This window comes from Durio zibethinus, chromosome 5, assembly GCF_047325235.1.
Source record: "Durio zibethinus cultivar Kanyao isolate XHJ-2024 chromosome 5, ASM4732523v1, whole genome shotgun sequence".
Taxonomy (NCBI): domain Eukaryota; kingdom Viridiplantae; phylum Streptophyta; class Magnoliopsida; order Malvales; family Malvaceae; genus Durio; species Durio zibethinus.
The window spans coordinates 2,940,286-2,957,247 of NC_143166.1; the positions used below are offsets into that span (position 1 = coordinate 2,940,286).

Here is a 16,962-nt window from a genome sequence, read left to right on the forward strand (position 1 = left end):
CCCATTTGGGTTATTTGTTGAAGCCCATTATAGAAATTCCAGTTGTAGAGATGTTGATTTGCATTGCGTGGCTCATTTCATGGGGACCCTGAGTGTCAATAAAATATCCAAAAAACATGATTTGAGTTGGAGGAGACGGTGACTAGAAATGTTAATTTATGTATTTATTTTGTATAAAATATTGATAATTTGTATATTTTTATTATATTTTAAATTAAATATATCAATATAAAAATATGAAAAATATTTTTAATTTTTTTAAAAATTTTAAATTATATTATTTTTATATATTTTATTTATATTATTTTTATATTATATGATCGTATCATATTTTAATTATTAAATAATAACTATAAAGAATCAAATAAAAATATGCAAAGAAGACTCAATGGCATCTATTACAGTTCATATTTGATACGATTTAAAAAGTTTTTTTATGATATTGTGATCAAATTGAAAAATAAAAAATTCTTTGTTTATAGCCATATTTAATAAGCATTTTCGTATAATATAAACTGAATTCGATATTTAATTTAATTAATTTATATAATTACATTTCAAAAATAACATTTCAAAATATTCAAATAGAGTCCCTCCTTTGTCCTTACTTGGCTACTTTTCCTCTCAATCCAAACATAAATACAAGAACTAACCTTCTCTTTCTTTTTTTTTTTTTTTTTGGTGATTGACAATTTTGTGACTCTTCTCAATAAAACAATAAGTCATAGTATAACTTTTTGCTCCCTCACTGTCAAATCTTTTGCATTTTTTAAAGACTATTGAAATTAAAATAAGTTTAAATTTTGTTTTTCTTTTTTTTTTTTTTTATAATTACTTAACATAACTACATTCATAGAGTTTTCTAAATAATCCAAAATTCAAAGTGTATATAAATAAATTATCACATTCATTGATCAAAATTTTTAAATTTTATGTATGAATAAAGTGACACATATTTTTAAAGTATAATAAAAAATAAAAATAATTAAAAAATAAAACATGTGATTATATATTAAAAATAAAAAAGATATTTTATTGTTTAGGTTTCATGGGTTCATTTGTAATCTTAATAGCTAGAATTTGAACCTTAAACTCGTCGAATCATCAATAGAAAAAGATAGGATGTGGAGGTGTGTTGAGTTTCATAATTCCCTTGATATTTTGGTAAGAGAAACTCTTCCAATTTTGCATATGAGCTTTAATGGTCTTAAATATTACACATTTTCTTTCAAACAATTAAGGTTGAATGGAGACCAAATAGAAAGAGACTTTGCCTTTGACAATGATTCTTTTCAAACACATATCATGCATGTTGCTGCCAATTCCAAAAGGGATTAGTTATGAGGGTGATGCTTGGGAAAAAAAAAAAATAGTTTACTATGGGCCCAAGTTGCCGCTTGTTTTGTAATTGAGCTCTGGTTAATGGTTATGGTACTTGTCCACCGGATTCAAAGGTTCATTTTTAAGGAATGTTTATCTATAATATATAACAAAATTGATAATATATTTATTATTTTTATTAACGAAAAAATATTTTAAAAAAATTTATTTGCCCAATTTTTTTTTTCAATTTTTGATAGTGTAGACATTTTATTTTTATTACTGGATCTGCCCTGCCAATTAGAGATGTTAATCCAATTTAAATTCGTTAGATTTCGATTATATTTGATCATATAAGATAAATTTTTTAAAATTGAATTTCAAGTCAAGTTGAAATTAATTTTTTTTAGTCGAAATCGAGTTTTAAGCAAATTTATCTTAATTTGACCTAATATATATAATTTTATATTTATATTTAAAAATAATTTTTATTAATTTTAAATATGAGCATATCAATTATAATTTTATGTATATACGAATCGAATAATATATAAAAAATAATATTTTAATATCAAATTAAATCAAATTTAAATATTTATTATATAAAATCGAATCGAATTCAAAATTAATAAAAATTTATCCCTCTCTAACTTGACATGTTGCCATTTTTACAGCTACCGTTGCTAAATAGCATGCAACATCAAGCATGCAAGCCACATGTAGATTTGAAGCTAGCTGATTGATCCCGTCCCACAAACAGAGGATAATGTTCTTTACAACCCCATCTCCTTGGCTCTTTTATCACTCCTTTTAGTTCATGTTCTTTTTATATTATCGCATATCATACTCAGGTAACGAGTTTTATATACAATTTTTTTTATCAAAACTGAAAAATAATGGTGAGACTAAAAAGTAAATAAAACTTACCTTTTTTACTCATCATATACTGCATGATAAATAATATTAACACTCTTTAATTATCTTCTGCAATAATTACTAAATAGCAAAAACAAATCATAATTATAATAAAATAAAAATTTTAAATTTTTATGTATTATCAGATTGATATTTTATATGTCAGTAATAAATCAGACCTCATTTTATTAAGAAATTTAATTTTGATTATGTGAGAGGTTATTTTTTAAAATTTATAATTTATTCTTAAATTTTTATCCTATTATTTATCTGATTAAAAAAATATTATAAATATAAATTTTTTTAAATTCATAAGTTTCAAGTATTAATTTTAATAATATTTTAATTGATTCAAAAGATACTAATTTTTTTTATTAATATATAAAAGTTGAAAGAAAAAAAAAAGAGAAAAAATAAAAAGGGAGAAACATGAAGGCAAATGTATGGGCTACATTGAGATGATAGGCTCGTGTCCATGCAAATTCCATAAGTGAGCATGGGAGTGCATATGACCACAAGCAACTTTTTAAAATAAAAAAATGAAATAAAAGAGAATGAGCTTTGACACAGACACACATTACGTACTCTCTGTCTCTCTCTCTCTCTCTCTCTCCACTCATTGATTTGTAGCTGTTGAAACACTGCCACAGCCCAAAATTCAACAAACAGTGGTTAGTGTATTATCTGCTTTTTTTATTTTTTTGCTTCTGAATGCTCTGGACTTTGCTCCATCATCCCCATCTCTTTAACCTCAGCTTTCCCATAATTCTACACCTCTTTTGTTTCTCTCACTTTCTTGGCAATCTTATCTCCATTCATTAGCTTTTCATCTTCAACAATCACTGTACTATTTGTGGTAAAAACTAGAAAAAAAAAAGATACCCACGGTCACAGACCACAGCTCTGTCTTTGTATTTCCATACTTCTCATCCCATAGCTTACAAAGCAGCGTATCACTCAATCATATGCTTTGCTGCTTCACAGATATACCAAGTAAGAATCTTGTTCACCAACTATATCTCATAGGCTATGGATTTTCTTTTCTTTTTTTGGGGTTAGTTTTTGTTTTGTGTTATGGATTTTAAGCTTTAGTTTTTGCACTGTTTATTTTCATGTTGTTTAAAGGTTTTTTTTTTTTACAAGAAATTTTCTCTTGTTTTCAGCTGTGGGTTTTAGTCTAAATCATTTTGGTTGATGTTCCTGTTGATTTTGGTTTTTTTTTTCTTGCTACCTGAATGGCCATCTGTGATGTTTCTGTTTTCTGTTTCTTTTCATGATTTTTATGAGTGATTTTGGATGCATATTCCTTGTCAATTTTTGCTGCTGATTATCATGCTTTTGGTTAAAAGTTAGACAGTCTTCTGTTCTTACCACAATTCATTATCAGTTATTTTACATTCTGTACTTCAATTTCTTTTTTACCAAAAAAAAGAGAGGAAAAACAAAAAGAAAAGAAATTGCTGTGAAAATGGTTCTGATAGAAAGAAGTTTGGAGAAGAAAAACTAAAAAAATGAGGTGTGGAATTTAGAAGAAGAAAAAAAAATCTCTGGTTGGAATGGTAACATGAAGAGAGTGGCTAAATTGAAAATTATAGTAACTGATTTCTGTTTAAGCACTTTTTTAAATGAATTGGAGAAAAATAAAACAATTTTCTAAGGCAATTCCGAATACCTTCCATGCATGTCAGTTAAATTCATGAATAAAGCATAAATATATGGATAAAACCTGAAATCTTGAACAGAAGGGACATAATTTTTTTGTTTTTGACTGAGAAATTTCTTTGTTGCTCATTGATCTGTTAGTGTATAGTTGCATCCTTTCTGTCCTTACTAATTGTATGGTTTGCACAATTCATGTATGAAAACTTAGAGACAAATCATAGATACGTGTTCAAGTTTAGCTTTATCATCTTAGCAAGAAGTTAGGCCTATTACGACAGGTTTAGCTTGTTAAGATTTATGGAATGGTATTTGTGATTCCTGTATGTGTATATGGAGATTGTTATGTATATAAATATAGTTAAATTATGTTGTCCATATTTCTAGGGTTGGATTTTTTGTTAAGAAATCAAATTGAAGTTGGCATGTTCATGTTAAATGTGCTTGATTGCATGTCAATTTGACAAGCATGAGAGACTCAGATAGACCTCCCATATCACAAGACCCTTTGTATATTTCTTTCTCACTTTTAAACTTTGGCAAATAATCCATTTTTTTATGTGCAGGTGTTGAAGAGCTAACTAATTAATACTGTTACAATTCATACTGGTTATCAAAAGGAACAAGCACTAGACGTTGCTGCTTTACCTGAAAATGACACCACCAAACCCCAGGCTAGAAGCTGAAAATGATTCGGAAGCAAGTAGCCAAGTGGTTTCCAACATATCTGCACACGAAGCATCTCCTGATCCCTCAAAGGATAGCACAACCACTACTTCATGCCTCACAAATCCCATAAAAGCTCAACCAGATTCAGGGCCTGTTTCCCTTGACCTGACTCTCCATTTTGGGGCCAGTGATGCTGAGATGAAGGGCACTGGCGAGACTAATAGTGAGATAGCAACCCATACTTTGTCAACCACAATGCCAAGGGTTTTCTCTTGTAATTATTGCAGGCGCAAGTTTTATAGTTCACAGGCACTGGGTGGACACCAGAATGCTCATAAGAGGGAGAGGACAATGGCAAAGCATGCGATGCGGATGGGGATATTGTCTGATCGGTATACAAGCTTCGCTGCCCTGCCACTTCATAGTTCTGCATTTCGGTCCCTTGGGATCAAAGCTCATTCTGCTATGCACCAAGGAATCATGCCATCCCAGAGGCCTCTAGATACAAGAGCTGGAGCAAGGTTTGATCAAGGGTATATTGGAATGCCAATGTTCATGGAAGATGACGATGGTGACTTGTTTTGGCCAGGGAGTTTTAGGCAGGTGGATGAAGTAGTTGGCAGTAACCAGGCTTTGGAGTTTGCTCAAAATTCAACTCAAAGTTCAAATATAGGTTTTGTAGCAATGGCATCACCACCAAGAACAGATACATCTTCACCTGATCTTACTTTGAAGCTCTAAATTTTTTAAGGTTCCTTCTCATCCAAACGTGTTACTTATTATGGTGCTCACTCTGTACAGTGAGATGCATTAACAATGGCTGCTAGCTCCTAAGATGATTTTTGCTAAATTTCTTTTAACCGTTTAATTTTCTTTTTTTGTCCGTGCCATTGGTTTGCTGCTGATGTGCAAAGTGTGGGGTATGAAATGAAAGCTATAGCTTGCTGTGATGATGGTACTATTGATTTTATGCGCCAGATTATGAGGATTATCAAAAGCCTTAAGTATTCTGATGATAGCTGGAATATTCCTACGATCTGAAATTTTGCTTTGGAAGGTTCTAAGCCTGCACCAATTCGTTCTTCCAAAGTGTAATGAGAGTTGTATGTAGCAAATATTAAGCTGTAGGAGCTTCTGTGACAGAGGATGTGAAATATTCGTTCATCCAACAAGAATAATCTGACAGGTTGAGTTTCTCTTTTTCACCAAATCATTGTTTGGAGACAGGAATTGGGCAAAAATTCTGAGATAAGTTGTGTCGCCTTTCTTATTCGGATTAGGTTTAGAGATTGGAACGTATCCAACCTGCCAAACTCGAACCAATTTTATCCAACAGATGGAACTCATATGGCACCATAGGCCATTTGCATGGTTGATCGTTGCTCCCACGATCAATTTCTTCTTGAGCAGCGTTGTTTGCATGAACTCCCTTGTTTTCCGATTCATGCTTCTTGTAGTCGTCAATGTGTGTCTCATTCTTGGCAACAGCCTGATCGACAGCAATCAAATTCTTATCTTTCCCATGACACTCTAATAAAACCATAATTTGTCATGGTACATCCAATCAGTGTAACACCGTTCAAAAAGATCACCATTTCCTTCATCAGGTGCCTTCTGATTTCTATCATTGCATTTACAGCATGGGCAGGAAATTTTATCTGCGATCCCATTGATAGCAAATTCCATATCTAGAAACTCATCTAGATGCATCCAGCTCTTGAAAATTGCCATGATTCTGCATATATAAAGGCCAATCGCGAATAATCAAGCTTACACTGGAATCTAAATAACGAGTCAAATTCAGTCCGACAGTTTCCATTCCTATCATTAGGTCGAGTCTTGAAAAATATAGCCCTACCTAACTTTTAATCTACATTTTTTTTTCTAGGCAGCCCAATTTCTTTCTTTGAACCAACTACGTAGAGCATTTATGGTTCAAACACTAACATTTTCCCCTCTACCAAACAAGAATATCTCCTCCATAGAGGTCCAACCTAGACCCGACAAATCCAACAAAAAAGAAAAAAGTGTAATCGAATTTAAAGAGAAAGAAAAACAAACATTCGGTTGATTGTGTCAGTCCAAGAAAGCACAAGACAATATTTTATACATAGACACATATCTATACGTAGGCACTTACGTCTATATGTACCAAATATGGTTGTTTGTATTCCAAGAAAACCAGAGAAAAAATAAATAAGAAATAATATAATCTGGATCTTTTTTGGTTTGTGTAAAAAGTGGAGGATGCTGCTGTTTCTCATATAGGAGTGGATAACTATAATATATATATATATATATATATAAATCATAAAAATAAATAATTAACTGATTCACTTTGAATCAATTAGCATAATATTAAAATTGCTTTTAAAAATTATGAATTTGAATAAATTTACGCACACATAATATTTTCTTAACTAGATAAATATAATTGTGTAAGAATGATATATTCAATGATTATTAAGAATTTAAAAAATATTTTTTTTTGAAAAAAATTAAAAAAAAGTAAATAATTAAGGAAAGACGGCAACTTGCAGCAGCACAAGGACGATAACGTGTTGAATTTCCTCCTCCTAGGTAAAATAGGCCATGTGCTCATGCCACGATTGACAAGGACTGGCAGGACTATCAAAACAAATTAAGAAACTTTTTCAAAAATCATATGATCTAGCTTAACGGAGTCAATTTAAGATAAACAAGCTGATAAACCAATTATATTGTAAAAATAGGAATCAACTACACTAAACTAATATATTATACTAATGAATTATTAGTTTAATAATATTAAAATCAATTTCAAAATTAAAAATTTTTAAATAATTTATCCGTTCATATTTGCCTTCACATCTTACAGTAATGGAGCTAAAATTGATTAAATAAAGACAAGATAAAGAATATATTTCCATATATATATAATTAATTTAATAAAGAGGAAATTTGCCAATTATATAAAAAAATCCATTATGTAATTGATTCATGTAAATTTGAATTTAATTCATTTAATATAATTCATAAAAATTTAATCTTTATATAAATTTAATTAAATAATGTTAATCTAATTATTAACTCTATCAATTAAAGTATGTTAGAGTGAGTTTTGGCAAAAAAATTGTTGAGTGACTTTTAAATTTTTAATTAGGTGTTAATGTTTAGGGTATGACAAAATTCATTAGCAAAGTCCGTAATTTATAAAAGATAAATTAATTTTATTTATATATTATTTTTATATTAAAAATTATTTAAAAAATAAATCTTAAATCATTAAAATTAAAATTTTAATATTTTATTAATAAATCACGTGATTATTAATTATATATACATGTTATTATATTGAAGATTAAGAAAAACCCTTGTAAAGAGTATGCAAAAAATGTCTGAATCCAATGAGGGCAGGTGTCATCTCACTCAAAATTTATCGTGTAGAGAACGATTTATTTTTCTTTGTTTTTTTTTTTCTTTTTTTTTTTTAAGGTTGTGAAAAGCAATATAATACTTTACACCAAATCACACTTTGTCAAAAGATTCCCATTATAAAGCATTCCTTTCTTCAGCAAGAACCAGGATATTATGTGGTCATCATAAGACAAGTAATCATCATTGTCATTGGTATGTATAAGTACTTTTATTTAAATTATAACAATATTATTTATAATTTAAATTTAATTGATAGTTATTAAATAATAAAAATTTTATCAATATGTGTATTAAAAAAATTTATATATTTTTTAATTTTTATGCTCTTAATTTATGTCATAAAAATTTTAATTTATAAATATTTATTTAATTATTTTTAATAAAAAATTTATAAATTCAATTTAAGTCTCTCTCGTTAATTAAACATAGCATCTTCTTTGATACTTTTTTTATGTAATAAAAAATTTTAATTTATAAATATTTATTTAATTATTTTTAATAAAAAAATTATAAATTCAATTTAAGTCTCTCTCGTTAATTAAACATAACATCTTCTTTGATTTTTTTTTATAGGAAAAAAATAAAAGAGTAGATAAATTATTTAATTTTTTAAGTTAAAATAAAATACATCGTATATGATAATTTAAAATAAATAATTATAAATAATATATTTAAAATAAATTTAATAAATGACTATTGATAAATTTAAAATTTAAAACTTTTTTATTAAAAAAATAAATTTTAATCAATTGAATCAATAATTTACTGATATATTTTTGATACTTAAAATTCAACGAAAATTAACAACCGTCACTCTCATTTATACAATTAAATAATAATAATAATTGAAATATATCGTACAGCTCACTCTTTCTTTGATCCGACCATGTCCATTGTCTTTGCCCGGTCTTTGGGTTTTGCTTCGTGTCAACGCGTCCTTTGATCTGTCTCAATCCTAATATCCACCAAATCGCTTTTAATTGTGAATGCTAATTTAATTTATTTTATAATTCGTAATTGAAATTCACTGAATTTTATATTATACAATAAATAAAACTTAATAATTTTAATTTCATACAATAAAATATTAATGATTTATTTTTAATAAAATTTTAAAGATTTTTTAATTATTATTATTTTATTGGATGTTGAATCTTGAGTGCATTATTTTTTATTCAAAAAATTGGATTTAGAAACCTTTTTTCCATAAAAATAAAAAAAATCTCCTTAAAAAGATATATATATTTTAAAAATTTTATTGAACGTTTCCATCAATTGTATAGATTTTGAAATTTCTATACTAATCATGTTAATTTCAAAATGGCTTGGTCTTTTCTTCCCAAAATCCCAACATGTTACTTCAATCTTGGAAATGAGAATGGAGACAAATCACTTCAATCTTGTTGGAAACAAAATTCAGACATGGTACATGTGATTGTGAAATTTTCATAAAATCTTCTTTTGATAAAAAATTTTAAAATAAATAAATTTTTTAATTTTTTAAATTAAAATAAAATATATCGCATTCGATTAATCTTAAAAAATTTTCAAACTTGTTGCTTTCTACTTTTAAAATCTGAACCTAAAATCTTGACTTAAAGGTGTTTTTAACAAGGAAATCACACTGCAGGTGACATTGGCTGCCGCATGAGGCCATGGTTAAAACAGAACAGCCTTGACAAAAATTATCATATTCCATGTATATGATTGCAAGAATCAAATTCACAAATGATCATATCCTTATTCCTTTTTTTTTATTATTATTTTTAGAGAATTTGCACTCAAGACTTTGGAATATTAAAGAATTTCAATTTAAAGTGACAATCATTTGGACCAATTTTGTCCATAAATTTGCCACATTATTAAAAGGGTACACAAGCTTTGCTATCTTCCATATTTGAGTATTTGATTCAAAACGCAGAGTTCGAATTTTTTACGATAATTTTGAATTATTATTTTAGATTTTATTTAATTAATTCATATGTAATTTATTTTTATTTTTTAATAAAAAAAAGATAAAATAAGAATAGTAAAAAGTAAAAATATCATACAACTAGAATTAATAATAAATTTGAAGAGTTCAATTTTGTTGCATTTGTGTTGTTGTGTTAAGTGGGTCTTGCATCTACATAAGGATAATAATGATTCGGTTCGGATTCAATTCGATTCAAATTTTTTAGATATTATATATATTATAAAAATATAAAATTTAATTTGAATTCGAATCAAATTTTTATTTAATTTGAATCAAATTTTATTGGTTTAATTTGATTTAATTTATTGATTTTTAATTTTTATATATTATTTTAATATATTTAAATAAAATTTAATATAAAATTATTATTTTTATTTTATAAAAATTTAAAATATATATAAATTAAAAAATATATAATTTCATTTTATTCAATTTTTTTTAAATTTTCACATTTTAATTTAAAATTTAATCTAAATTTAATATATTCATTTAATGTTTAAACTTAATTTAAACTAAATAAAATAAAACTAATCTAAACTAAACCAAATATTATAATTTTGAATCAAATTTTTTTATTTTTTTATTTTTTTATCGTTTCTACATCTAAAGTTCATATTGCTTTGCTCATTTGAACAGGGAAACAATAAGAAACAGAGTTGGGAACAGAGAAAGTTGATTGGAGCAAGCAACATTTAGACAGGTGGGGGTGCAACTTGACCCGAAATAAGGTGTGAATCAATTGACTTGACCCTACTCAAAAACAAATTCCCAATTTTTGTTTATTTTGAGCGAGTCATTGAAAGTTGCGACCCACAAATCATGAACAAAATCTTAACAGATACTCGTTTTGATTTGGTTTTATTCCGTATTTTTCTTGGTTTCTTGAGCAGTGCGGAGGCTTTGAATTTAAGGGGTGAAAAAAAAATTAAAAAAAAAAATAAAATTATAAGGTTAGATTTAATTTAGATTAATTTTTTTATTTGATTTAAATTAAGATCAAATATTAAATATATATTAAATTTAAATAAAGTTTTGTATTGAAATGTAAAAAATAAAAAAATTAAATTAAATTATATATTTTTATTAAATTTTATATATATTAAAATTTTAATAAAATAAATAATTATTTTATATATAATTTTATTTAAATATATTAAAATTATATATAAAAAATTAAAAATTTATGAATCGAATCAAATCAATAAAATTTAATTTGAATCAAATTTATTTTAAAAAATCAATTTAAATTTAAAAAAATTAAAATTTATAATATATGTATTATTTTAAAAAATTAAATTGAATTCGATTCCATCTAAATCATTATCATTCTTATTATTAATTCTGTATATATAAATATGATTACCTAAAATATATAATATAACATCAATAGAGCTATAAAAGTTAGAAATTAGAAAATAAAATACTATTCCTTCTTACATTATGCTTGAGTTTAGCCTTTTTCACCCACTAATAATTCAATGAAATCAGATTTACTCTTTGTTTTTTGGGTTGGGTCATCAGTTATGGTCGTTTGAGTTAATGTGGGACCAGAGAGTTATGTAACTTTTAATTAAGTTTCAGGAAAAATGTAAGACGTGGCTTTCTATTCTAACGAGTGTTGACGGGCGATGGTGGAAGAGGTTGCCCCTAGCATTCTAACTTTGAACTAGAATTGTACGATTTTGGAGTAATACCATTGGGGTATGAATCCGAAATAATTATTGTATTGATTATTGCTAAAAATTAGGATTGACAATGAGTTAGATTGTGGGTTTTTGTTCATTTCAAATTTGATTTAATTTTTTATTTATTAAATTTTTTAAAAATTTTTTTATATTTGATATTGATTTAATTTGACATTTATATAAATCGTATTTGATTTAAAATTAATAAAATATTATTTTTTAAATATAAATATTTAAATATATAATTATATAAATATATATAAATAAAAAATTAAAAAATTAATTTTTATATAAATATCGGATCAGATCAAGTCAAATTTACTTAAAACTCTAATCCGACCTGATCTCGACTCTTTTTTTAATAATACTCGATCTTACTCAAAATTTGATTTTTAAAAAATAAAAATCAACTTTAAAAATTGAGTTGAATTGAAATCCACCGAAAACGGATTAGGTTGTCGATCATATTGAAAATGCACTCCAAGAGAAAAAAATTTGAAGTAAATTGAAAAATATCAATAAAATAAAAAAATTAGTGCCGTAAAATAAAAATACAAACTAAAAGAAAATTATTACATTCTTAATTTTTTTTTATTTTTTTAAGATGTCTTAAATTATCTTTTAATTTTTTTAATATTTTAAAACTATTTTTGTTATTTTTATATTTAAAATTATAAAAATTATTTTTATAAAAAAATAAATATTAATATTAAATATATTAAAATTAAACTTTATTTTTAATTTTATAAAAGTCAATAATACATCACAAACATTTTTAGACGATGGAAGTATCAATTTCCGCTTATTGGTTTAAAGGCTGTGAAATTTCCATTTGCCAGCCGTTCTTGCAGACTCTTATGGTGTGCTAAAGAAAAAAAAAAATCAAAAGCCAAAAATAAAGCACTCCCAGATTCTTTCTGAAATTTCCATTTTTGAACCTCCATCTCTCTCTTTCTTTCTCTTTGCTTTTCCATTTTTGTTTCTCTGTTTCTCTCAGTGTGACAAGGCCATGTTTGTAGAGAAAGATCTGTCAAGTAATCTCCCTTGTGTGGGAGATGAAAACTCTCAAAGCAAGCTGTCACGTTTGTTTCAAAACAAGGAGAGTTCAGTTGAAAAAATGAGTATTTTACAAAAGGGTATTGATTTTCTTAGAGAATCAAAGGTTGGTCTTGATGGAGGCTACCCTTTAACCAGACCTTTGAAGCCCGGGATTTCTGGCTCCCAAGAACTCACTCTTAGCTACCTTTGTGAGAATCCCAAGTTGGGTTTTTGTCCTGAGAAAGAGTTTCCTGGGAAAACCCTGTTGGAAAAAGTTACTAGTTACAAAGGGAAAGAAGTTGTTGATTCTGAGATTTCAAATCAAGATGAGAAATGGGTTGAAAGAGATTTCTTGAATTTGAGTGAAAGTAAAGGAATTTCTTCAAAAAGAGAGGTGGAGGAAGATTTTCAAGAAAGAGAGAATAGAAATAAGGAGAAAAGGCCAAAGCTTGAAACTTTGAATCTGTCTCTAGCTTTACCTGATGTGTCTCTCTCTTTAACTGCATCAAATGCTTTGCAAAATGGAGATCCTCCACGACATAGGTCAAGGCCTAGTAGGAGTGTACAGTCTTTGGCACCATCAATCAATAACACACAAACCACATGTTCTAATGATTTCACTGCTGCTTCATTGTCATACTCTTATTCTCTGCCGTTTTCACACAATCCTAGCTGCTCGTTAACACGAAATTCAACGGAGAATTATGAATATTCTGTGGGGAAAGATGATCAAATTTGGTGTGGTGGTGAGGGTACTAATGGATCCGTGCATAGTCGGTTTAGGCCAATTGGTGATGGAGTTGCTTTGGCCAATCTTGGTGGTGCTGGTGCTGGTGCTGGTGGGGTGTTTTCCATGATGCAGGTTAATCGTCAAGTGAATAAGGAATCGTGCAATAGTCTTCATAGAACTACTAGTTCAGACAATCATTCCTTTTTCCCATCTGAATTGCCTGCTAAGCCACATGTAGATAATCATTCAGGGGATTCCAGGAAGAGGGATTCAGAGAATTTGAGAGTTTTGGAGAGTATGTATGGAGGGAGATCCCGAAAGATTTCTAGACCGGAGAGAATTCTTCGTGAGCTTGTGTCAGAGTCGATTCCTGCCATGGCTCAAACAATGCAGGAGCTGCCCGATGAAACGCTTGAATTGACCAAAGAATACTTGAGGAATCTTATATCAATGCCAGAGAAGAAGGAAGAACTAGTGGGACTTCAAAACCGGCTTGAAAGGAGATCTGATCTTACCAAGGAGACTCTCTTAAAGTGCCAGAAAGACCAGCTAGAAATTTTAGTTGCAGTGAAAATGGGGCTTAAAAGCTTCTTGTCTGTAAAAATTCCGGTTCCCACGATAGAGCTGCTGGAGATTTTCTTGTTTATGAGATGTAGGAATCTGAATTGCAGGGGTTTCCTGCCGGTTGATGACTGTGATTGTAAGATGTGCTCAGGGAATAAGGGGTTTTGCAGTTCTTGTATGTGCCCTATCTGTTTGAATTTTGATTGTGCTAGCAATACTTGCAGTTGGGTTGGTTGTGATGTTTGTTCCCATTGGTGCCATGCTGCCTGTGGTATTCAGAGGAATCTTATCAAGCCAGGTCCTAGCTTAAAGGGACCAGCTGGTACTACGGAAATGCAATTTCACTGCATAGGATGTGGTCATCCTTCAGAAATGTTTGGGTTTGTTAAGGATGTGTTTTTATGCTTTGCAAAGGACTGGGGTCCAGAGACACTGACAAAGGAGCTTGATTGTGTGAGGAAGATTTTCAGGGGCAGTGATGATGCAAAGGGCAAGGACCTGCACATCAAAGCTGATGAGCTGTGCAACCGGCTCCAAAATAAAAGGATGTCTGCTTCAGATGCATGCAGCATCATTATTCAGTTCTTCAACTGTAAGTATCTTTTGTTCTGTCTATTATTCTGTCGAACTTATCATCATTATAAAGCACATCAAACTAATTTCATGGAAAGCTGATATATTGCATCTCAATAATTGTTCTCCTAGTTTCTTCTGGGTAGCTTTGTTGTTTCATGCATATATCTAGGTGTCAAATAGGAGATGATTGAGATTTAGTTTCTCTTGGTCCTTATATATCCTGCTGGAGATAATAATTTGTTACTGACTGCAGCTCTTCCTTTTCCATGCCTATTACTAACTCGGTAAACTAAATATATTTCAGCTATTGAGCTAATTGTTTTCTATAAGCTGAGGAAACTCAAAAGTCTGCCTCTCATGTAACTGAGCCTTAAGTCATCCGAAATTTGAGATTACTAAAATGATTCTGGAACTTCACTAACATAATTCCTGGTTATAAAATTGTAAATTAAAAGTGTTGCCTCCAGGTTCTTCCTGATGGTAGGTTTTTCTTATCAGAAAATATGCAGCTAGAGCTGTTTAGGCTTTTCCACGTTTTTGTGTGTAAAAGCAAAAAGACCCCAAATAAATTGAAACTGCCCTCTAAAGAATTATTTCCTTCCTGAAAGATTGGATATTTGTTTGAAAATGGTTCATGTGTGTGATTTTGGTTTATAAGTTGGCCTCATTTGTGATGTACAACATGATTTTGCTTGATTCATCTAGTTTGGTTTCATGCAGAGAGAAGAGTACCAGAAAGGAGTTAAATTCTCGTGGTTCTTGCACTTGACTTTTCTGTATAACCTCTGTAAATTTGTGCAAGACTAGGGTTTACTCATTCTTTATATTGTTTTCTTGTGCAGTCTAATAGGAAATTGGCTCAATTCTAAGATAGATATTGAAAAAAATAGTGATTACCTTTTTGAGATGCAAAATTCTTCTTAAAGTGAATGAGAAAGTACAACTAGTTGAATCTGATAATTAAGGGATTTTGATGATTGAGTGAACTGATTAGTGAAACAGAGTGCATATGCTATGATAAGGATGCCTTCTTTAGATTTTTCTTTGATTATGGCTCCCTACAACTCAGATTTCACAATTCAGCTTTCATTCGGACCATACCTGAATTAGATGAATAAGCTAGCCCGTTGTTTATAGTTTTGGCACATGTCATATTTAGTCTTGATTATGGTTTGCTGTTTCCTTCAAACTTATGTTCTTGTTCTTGAAACATCTATCATAGGAGACGTCTCCACCATGCATTGTCCCTTAATTGAGCTAGTTATGTTGCTGATTATTCCTGTAATTTTATTTGAATGCATCTCTCAATTTATGGTATTCTTGTGTTAACTTCTTTCTCTTTTTCTTTTGCCTTTTCGACCTGGACAAATAGACACTGATGATTTGTCAGACTTTCCTGCTTCTGGTGTATGTTCCAAAGACTTAACAACAACTCAAGTTGACCTTCGAAAAGATGAATTGTCCGTCACACCAGCTACTTCTCTTCCTCCAAAGCTTGTGTTTAACGGAACAAGCTCTTCAAGTGGATGTGACTTACTTCCGAATGACCTCCGTAGGAAAGATCTCAAGCGTGTTATTATGAATGACCTAAAAAGTGAAGGTGAATACCGATTTGGCAGGTTATCAAACAATGATGGATTTGACAGCTTAGAAAGCATGGTAAGGATTAAGGAAGCAGAAGCAATAATGTTTCAAAGCAAGGCAGATGAAGCACGGAGAGAGGCTGAGAGTTGCATGAAAATGATTCGGGCCAAGTCTGAAGAGTTGGATGTAGAGTATGCTGAGAAGCTATCCAAACTTTGTTTGCAGGAGACCGAGGAAAAACGTAGGAAGAACGTGGAAGAACTAAAGGTTCTGGAACACTCACACTGTGACTACTACAAAATGAAACTAAGAATGCAGGCCGAGATTGCCAGTTTATTGGAGAGAATGGAAACCACAAAGCAGCAATGGGTTTAACAATTTTCTTTTCTAATTTTTGGTTAACAACTAAGGTTAGCTTGTGTAGTTTGTTTGAAGTTTTTAACCTTCTGGATTGGATTCTGCTTGTTTCTTAAAATGGAAAATGAAATGAATGTCGTTCTCTGTTGTCATCCTTAACGGCATTTCTTAATGATAAATTTCAGCTAGTAAAATTTCTCTCTGATGTCTATTGCTCTTGAGGTCTGTATGAACTTGAAATATAGCTGTCCTCAGTTAAGTGAAATCTTACACAGTAATGTCCAAAAAAAAAAAATACAATGGTTTGTAATCTATCACAATTCAGAATTATATGAGATCAATACGTAGTCGCATTCGTAAGTGTTGAATTTCAAGTTTCATACTCGAATAAGGTTTAGACATGTAGCGAAGTTTTGAAGAACATGATTGCCAAATATAAAAAATTTTATGCTTGTTGCTATCATGACATAGAT

General features: G+C 29.3%; 2 protein-coding genes across 2 annotated transcripts; both read left to right on the plus strand.

Moving 5' to 3' along the window:
- Positions 1 to 2,898: 2,898 nt before the first annotated feature.
- LOC111282531 (zinc finger protein 7-like) lies at positions 2,899 to 6,127 on the plus strand. Its single transcript, XM_022870642.2, has 2 exons — positions 2,899 to 3,228; positions 4,461 to 6,127. Exon 2 carries the CDS (start codon positions 4,549 to 4,551, stop codon positions 5,302 to 5,304), a length of 756 nt encoding a protein of 251 aa, XP_022726377.1. The 5' UTR covers positions 2,899 to 3,228; positions 4,461 to 4,548; the 3' UTR covers positions 5,305 to 6,127.
- A 6,354-nt stretch (positions 6,128 to 12,481) lies between these two features.
- LOC111282908 (protein OBERON 3-like) lies at positions 12,482 to 16,668 on the plus strand. Its single transcript, XM_022871197.2, has 2 exons — positions 12,482 to 14,564; positions 15,921 to 16,668. Exons 1-2 carry the CDS (start codon positions 12,650 to 12,652, stop codon positions 16,505 to 16,507), a joined length of 2,502 nt encoding a protein of 833 aa, XP_022726932.2. The 5' UTR covers positions 12,482 to 12,649; the 3' UTR covers positions 16,508 to 16,668.
- The last annotated feature ends 294 nt before the right edge of the window (positions 16,669 to 16,962 follow it).